Source organism: Phaethon aethereus (genome assembly GCF_964289735.1).
Source record: "Phaethon aethereus genome assembly, chromosome: 6".
NCBI classification, from domain to species: domain Eukaryota; kingdom Metazoa; phylum Chordata; class Aves; order Phaethontiformes; family Phaethontidae; genus Phaethon; species Phaethon aethereus.
In genome coordinates, this window is record NC_138580.1 from 16,646,703 (window position 1) to 16,654,694 (window position 7,992).

A 7,992-nucleotide genomic window follows, 5' to 3' on the forward strand; every position below is an offset into this window, starting at 1 on the left:
TGCTAAACATAGCAACATGTATCATAGTTTAAAACAAAATACTACAAGACTAACACCAGTATAGTGGTATAACCACTGATGCCTTCCTCTTGACTTGGTATTCAGCTGTATCTTTCCTCATGAGCTGAAAGTTCATTCATATGCTTGGCTCAGTGAAAGTTTGTCCCTTAGAGACAAGGGTAAAACACCTAACACTCCATGAAAGAGGAACTGTTAGCGATGAAGCTGCAGCAGTATGAGGGGGCCAGTCAGACAAAGAAGTAGGCAAGCAATGCCTTTTTTTTTTTTCTTTTTTTGAGAGCCCAGAGAGCAAAGTTGTTTTGTTTGCATTAGGATAACAACAGCCAAAGGGCCCAGAATTTGTGTTTATTATTAAGCAAGGGTTTGGGTTTTGTTTTCCTTTTCTCCATAGAGGGAAAAGGAGCTGTGCAGTTTCCTGTATTAAGAGACAAACAACTAATTCCATACCATGCAAGTTACCTGCAATACACAGCTAAACTCTCTATTATTGTTGTTGTTCCCACATCCCCAATCACCACCAGGAAATAAGCAGGGAAGTGAACTGGATCTCTAGTTGAGAGGAATTTGTGGAAAACTCTCTCCGTCGGAAAAGAACCTGCGTATGTTCAGATAAGAAGCTGAGGAAGGGCCTGGCAGGCCGCACTTGGCTCCAAGCTGCGCCAATAAATACAATAACTTCATCAGCAGGCAAAGGAGCTCAGCCTTTACCACCTACCTTAATATTAACTAAAAATATGGTTGCCATCTGGTGGCTAACACAGAATGAGTTTAGCATCTATGATGAGTTCAGGGTAAACCAGATCCCAGGAGACAGATTCCCTGTCCTGTCCCCTCCTGGAACGGCAGCAAGGGGAAAAACCACAGATGTGGCCACGCTCACTCTCGTGTAGGGAGACAAGCCAGGACCTTGTTGCTGCAGCCAGTTCCATACTGAATCTATTCACTTGGGGTTTTTTTCCAAGTAGGCAGGCATGCTTCAAAGCATGCTTCTAGTCTCTGTAAATGAGCTTAAATTAGTGAAAACAGCACACGCAAAATTAGGCCCAATAGGTTTGGGTTGCCATTCTGACCCAGAAGCATTCTGTAAGTGTCGGCAATTGCTACAAGGCTCCAGCCAACACTGCATCCAACCCCAAACCTCCTAGATTAAATCTAGCTGCTAAAGATAACTCCCAGGGAACAAGAGCAGCAGTGGGCAGATCTGTTCACCCTCTCTCCCTCGGAGATGCACCAGTCCTTATTCAGTCAATGTCATCTCACAGCAAATCACTGAAAACCAAGATGAGTGTGCCCGAGATAAAAGCAGCTGATCAATGTCCCTGCGTAAAACGTCCGATAATCCCCACACAGAGCAAGCATCTGGCATCAGATGCAGCATGCCAGACATACGAACATGAAAAGTATCTATCGCATATTCCTGGCAGCGTTTGCTGGCACAGGGGTGGGTGGAGAGCAGCGAAAGGGCTCCCGGGATTCAAAAAAACACTCCTCCCTCCCTCCCCAGACACCGGCACAATCTTCAAAGACAGTACGGTTTTTGCCTTACCACCATTCCAAAATCTGGAGCTCAAGGTCAGTAAAGCAAGTAGCGAATATCATGCTACGCCGTTCAAACACAAGGAAGCAAGTGTCCATCTCCTTTTCCTCACCGTCTTTGAGGTTAGGTATTTAGCGCTATCGCAAAATACAGTACTGCTCTTGAAACTGCCGCATAAAGCACAACCTCAATACCACAGAAAGGTCTCCTCCAGCTGAAACAGTAAGCATCTACGTATTTAAAACAAACGTGCGGCGCTCTGTCCTCCCTCTCCTCTCCCAGATGAATCCGATGCCATGTTTCTGCTTATCCTGAGCGTGCAGGCAGACGGCAAACCCTTGCAGCTCAGAGCTGCGAAATTTTGCGTTCTCAGAATGCAAAGGGGCCCTAAACCCGCAGGCAGAGGAGGCAGCTGCCAGCCCCCCGGGGAGGCGGGGGGCAGGGGCGCCGCTACACCCGCTGCGAGACGCATCCCCGCTTTGGGGAAGACTATCAGCCCCGGTACCCGCATCGCCCCCCCGCATCCCGGGGAGGAGGCAGCCGCTCCCCTTTTCTCCTAACCTTCTCCTGCGCCCGGGTCAGCTTCTTCTGGACGTTACTAGCGATCTTCCCGGCGGTGACCCCCTTGCTGCCCAGCTCGGCCATCTTGCCTCTTTTTAACGGGCGGCTGCCAAACGACGGGCCGGCAGGAAGGGGGGGGAGGGGGGGAAAAAACCCCGACGGGCAAGCGATGGCCCCGGCCACCGCCACCACCGCCGCCGCCTTCCCGCCCGCCGCCTTTTAAAGGGACAGTACGCTCCGAGCCACCTTAAAGGGGCCGCGCGTCGCCCTGGGAGGGGGCAGCAGCACAGCTGGGCATCCCGCCTGCAAGGGGTGCGATGATGATGATGATGATGATGATGATGATGATGATGATGATGATGATGATGATGATGATGATGATGATGATGATGATGATGATGATGATGATGATGATGATGAAATGGGCAGGGGGAGAAGAACTGTGAGCCGAATAACTGGGGGCAGGTGCTTACCAGATTTCCCCCACCCTGCCTGCCTGCCCTCTGGTCTAGTCCCCCGCCGCAGCCTGGCCCAGAGGAGGCAGGCAGGGTGGGGGAAATCTGGGAAGCATGGCAAGGAAGGAGGTGGGGTGAAGGGAGAGACACCAGGGAACCTCCCGGTGAAAAGGAGCAGTGCCTCTCCCACCGGAGCAGCGAGCTACTAACGCTTAAGAACAGCTAAGTGGGGAGCATTACATAGGGATGCTGGTTAATGGCTATATTAGTCTTTGTTAGTAGTCACAATTACAGAGCGCTGTACAGTAACAAGTGATTAATCTTAGATGGGTCATGGTATGAGTTTGCGGTTGTCTTTCATCCTGCAGTAAAATAGCATTCTTACTTGTTTTAAGAGATTTGGACTACTAATTGTTATCCCTGGTTGTCCATACTCTTATATTTATACAACTTTTCCACTTATTCCTGGACCTTTACAAACACAAAGTGAGAAATTTACATTCTTGGGTGGAGGGTATTTGTAAATGAATCAAAACTCTGATTTTAAAAAGCAAGCTGAAATTTCAGATTATTTCATCCTTTAACGTATCAACCTATTATGGGACCCAGGTAAATGCCTTCTCCTCAGCATGTGGTGAAGAAGCCCTGTCTTTTTGGAAACTGGAATAACCAATTGACCAGCTTGTCTCACAGGAACATTAGGATGGCTAATTAGTTAACGTTTGCACAGAACTTTGAATGAACTGTGGTAGCAGCTTTTTACATGCTTTTGGATTTGCACAAAAATTTGGATTCAGTATGGCTGCACGTGATGGCTGTTCCAAGTTAGGGAGTAATGGTGACAGTGGAGTGAGGTGCTTTGTGTGTCTCCATTGAAGAAGACATTGCAGTTGTGGACTATTTACCAGAAGAAAACAACCATGACTGCACAGATCACTTTATATGCCTGACTTCCCGCTACCTGTAGTCTGTATGGTGTCATTCTTCAGCTGTGACTCAACTGCTTTTCAGTGTTTTTGCTCCTGTCCCAAATATGCACCTTGCCCCTTGCGTGCCCTTGTCCCTCTTCAGTGAGCCTGGACTTCCCGAGTGCGTACACTGCAGTTATGCCACAGCTTCCATCCTAACAGGGCTTTGGTCACGCTTTGCTAGACCTACTGTGCAAATAAATACCTTTCGCAAACCTCTATTCCTTTACAAGATAGGACAAAGTTCTGCTTCCTGCAACACAGGAAGCCACCTCAGTGCTGTTATTCATATCTTAATACTTGGCCCCATTGCTTCCATCAGTTCCACACACTGGGGCTTGGTCAGGTGGTGGGGAAGCTTCCTCCCTAGCCTGCTCACTCGTCTACCTTCTTTGCGCAAGCTTACGTCTGCTCTGTGTGCATGCATTACCCAGTACGGTACCAACAAAACCAATGCTCTGCAGGCAATTTAGGTATTTAAGGAATTTGCATTTGCCTTCGGTTAAGATGGAGACTTGCATCTCTTACACCTGTTTTAACTGAAAGATGGTATCAGAACCTACCTGTGTTCCAAGATGATTTCACACAGTCTTTATTTTGGCAGATGAAGATTGTTTCACACACATAGGGAGTTGCATAGCACTCACTATTGTGATCTAAAGCAACAGAAAAATTTTGAAGATGATTACTTGAGAGACTAAGGCCAGATTTTTCATCTTATATTTCATTTATTGTTTCCCATTTCTGCTTCAGTACTATTTCTGTTCATTCAGAACTTGGAACAAAAACAATTGTCTTGCCAGAGCCCTTAGAAACTGTGGGCAGAGAACCTGTCAACATCTCTTTGTGAGGAGGCTTCATGAGAATTGTACCTCTGCATTTCTGGCCTGTTACGACAATGGCTTTTTTTTTTTTTTTTTAATGACAGAAGCCCTCATTCAGAAACCAGTTTAAATCCATGGTCTACTTCAATTATGTTAGTAGACATACTATTCCTATTTAATAAAATACTTAGGCATGTGCTTCAGTTGTAACTGAGAAAAGTGCAGTGATATAAGATATATTCAGACTCAAGTGTGCTGCCACACTATTGCAAACTGCAATTTTATTCAATTCCTTTCTGGCTTTGCCATATTTCTGTTTGTTTTTCTGTAGATACACAACTGTGTATTTGTCCCAAATGCATCTCATTTTGCTCATAATTTCAGCTTTACTAGCTATTTTCATATTAATTCCTTTGTCCAGTATCATCTATAATTTTGCAGTATCTCACTGCTCAGTATCATCTGGAAACATAATTAATATCCCATTTTCTTTGTCTCTTAATCCCCACCTCTTCCTCCTTAGCTGAGCTTTTAAGAGTGAAAGATACACATGTGGTTAAACATTTGTAACATCACGTTTAAAAGAGCAGATGTTACAGGGTCAGAACACATTCCTCTCCATCCTACCTCATATATTTGCTTCTCCTGCTTAGGTCTTTTCTTCAGTGAAACTGGTTTTGAAGGGATTTTTGTCTGATTACAGCCTGTCCTTTCAAGTGAAAAGTGAACGACTGCAGCACATGAGCTGAAGAGAGTCCCTGGCAAATATCAGACAATTGTGAAACAGAAGTGGCCAGATATGCACATTCACCACAATGAAAAATGATGACAAACTGTGTACGTTTTAAAAGCTAGGACTAACAGCAAGCATCCACCTCTCAGCATGCGTCATTTCCCAGTTATTTCTGTGCTTGATTGGATCAACACCAAAACGACAAAGCATTTGCTGGGCTCCAGGTGTGGCACAAAAGGGATTCCCCTGGCATGACCCAGTGAACATCAAATGCTATCAGAGGCTATGCATTTGAATGAACATGTAAACCCTTTTAGCCAGGTGATACATGGTGAAAGCTGTTGCTTTGGTGATGGGAGAGGTTTCAGTCTCACATTTATCCACCTTTGATCTGTTCTCAAGCTTAAAACCAATTTTTTAGAATCTTATGAAGGTAAATTATTTCATATGTCAATAGGACTGTACATAGTAATAAACATACAGGCTAGCAACTTAATGCTTATGTTCATTTGTGCTTTGTGTCATGATCAGGCAGGGCTATCTAACCTTTTAGAAGCCATTAGTGACAGATTCTGCACAATTTGAGTTAAAAGGAATAGAACTTGATGCTCACATCCATCTCCTGCAATGAGATTCATTAGGTTCAGTATGTGCATGGTTGTCTCATTTATTCTAACACTAGACTCCAAGACACTGCATGTCACCTAACTGAACTGTAACTAGCTAAACATATCTAGTTTAATTTAAGCTGAGTCACCTAGGCTCCTTTTATAGTCAAAAGGGAGAAATCAGTACCTTCAAAGGATGTTAAAAGGTAAATCAGCTCCTAGAAACATCTCCCTTCCCCCTTAGCTCCAGAGGGAGATTAGATGAATAGCGTAGATAGCTAAAGTTAGGAAAGCCAGGTGGGTTTCATAACCCACCTGTAATCCATCTCCCTGGTGACAGTATGGATCATTTACACAGTTCATAAGGAAGAAGCCAATCTGTCAAACACAATAGCACAAACATACATATTTAACATGTACACACCTAACATTGCTTTTTATTGCTTTTTTAATTGATTAATGCTCTAGTCAATAATGCCTATGTTAGGTCTCAGCCCCATAAGTGCATTTCACTTCTCAGTTGTCTCATTAAAGAGCGATGAACTGCTCACCTGTTTACAATTAAGCATATGCTTAAGTGCTTGCTGGGTTGGAGTCTATTATCTTGTAGTTTAGGTATAATTTATTCCCTTCATTGCACGAACTGTTGTTAAATCTCTTTTTTATTATTATTACTTTTTTGCCAAGTTTGTCCATCTGGGAGCAAGATGTTGTCTTCATGAGTCCTAATTTAAATTGGTATACAATTTTTTTTTTTAAAGAGTGATTTCAGAACTGTGTCCATTAACATATCTTTATTTGTTCTGACTTGAACCTTTTAATTGTAGCTTGTGTATTTAGAGCTACAAGCTGTGATAATCAAAATGTATCTGCTTTCCTGCTGCTGGTGGCACACTCTTTAATGTATAGTCCAATTCATTTAAATAAAATAATTTTAAAATTACAATAGTACTAGTCTTTACCATTCATGGAATTAGAAGTAGATATTCTCTGTTCCAGTTACAGAGAAGATTAAAACTGATTTTTTGTTTCTTTTGAGCAAGGAGTTCTGATTTTAAGTTTATAATTACCGTGTTTTTAAAACATTTAGTAGAGCTCAGTTAATTAAAGATATTTATGGTAAATATAAATATATCATGATTGAATTCTTAAAATGTTTATATTCATACTAAATAATATTATTTGCATTAAATTATTCCAAGAACTCTAAAGCCCTTCTCCCCGTATACTAATATAATGCAAGACTGGTCTATTTGAATCATGTTTTCTTGTAAACCTCAGCTTTGAATACAAACATTTTAAACAATCCCAAAGCCTCTGATTTATTGGATCCTTAGTCTTGTTCTGGCTCTAACTCTAGCCATTACACTACAAGTCAGTTGGTTTCACTCATTGCCAGCATCACCCCTTTGCTTTAGTGATGTCACCTGAAGGATTAATTTAAGACAGTAAATCCAACATCTTGAAAACAAATTACACAAAATATATTATGTAGTGTGAGGAATGAGTGATTCGTGTAAAGAAAATCTAGTGAATATAAGCTTGAAGCAAATGTCATTTATATTGAAATAAAGGAATATATGTAGGGCATGACCATAAACAGGGGAGTGGTAGTCTTTATGTAATTTCCTGATAAGTATAGTTTGGGTAACTCCCTTGATATGTGTAGCTTATGTAGCCTCCTGATATGTAAGTTAGTTCCTGATATACTAGTGCAAACCAGTGTTGTAAATAACCGCAGAAATGTCGAGAAAATGTATAGCCAAATAAGGTAGCATAATATAAGTAGAATAACGGAGCGCCTGCACAAACAGAGAGGTCATGTAGAGTGCACTGACAAAGAGGAGCATCTTCCTCCCAACGACCACCGGACGACCACCTAGAAAAAGATGAAGCATGCACAGACCGGGGAAGTGGTGACGTACTTAAAGAAAGAGTCATCTTCCAAGAAAAAGGTGGAGAAAGGCGAGAAACGAAGCCTAGAGAAGTATAAAGGAAGGAATTGTAAGAAGTGAAGGTGTGCGTCTTGGTGGAGCGGAGACTCCTGGCGCACCCAGCGCTGTTTGCTTGCCTCTATTCGTTTAATAAATTGTAAACTTAAATTGGAATCCTGTTTGGAACTAAATCATTTATCACATGTAGCAAAGTCTAATCAAGTTCCAACTCCAACCTTGCTTGCCTTGAACAGCCTGTTCACTTTTTTCTTTCCATTGCAGATCATGCATTCTTCTGGGACATTTAGAAAGAGCCTGCAAAGGTGACTCCTATCTTTCCTTTTAACCTGA

The 7,992-nt window shown here is 42.7% G+C and overlaps 1 protein-coding gene across 5 annotated transcripts in view; it reads right to left on the minus strand.

Annotated features, from left to right (window-relative positions):
• Nucleotides 1–2,203, minus strand: part of BIN1 (bridging integrator 1) — a gene marked incomplete at both ends in the record, with an annotated part of 99,310 nt that extends 97,107 nt beyond the window's left edge. For all 5 annotated transcript variants that reach the window (XM_082001604.1, XM_082001602.1, XM_082001601.1 and 2 more), the window contains one exon: nt 2,120–2,203. In XM_082001604.1, coding sequence (XP_081857730.1) covers nt 2,120–2,203 — 84 coding nt within the window. The remainder of the gene's footprint in view (nt 1–2,119) is intronic.
• Nucleotides 2,204–7,992: the final 5,789 nt, after the last annotated feature.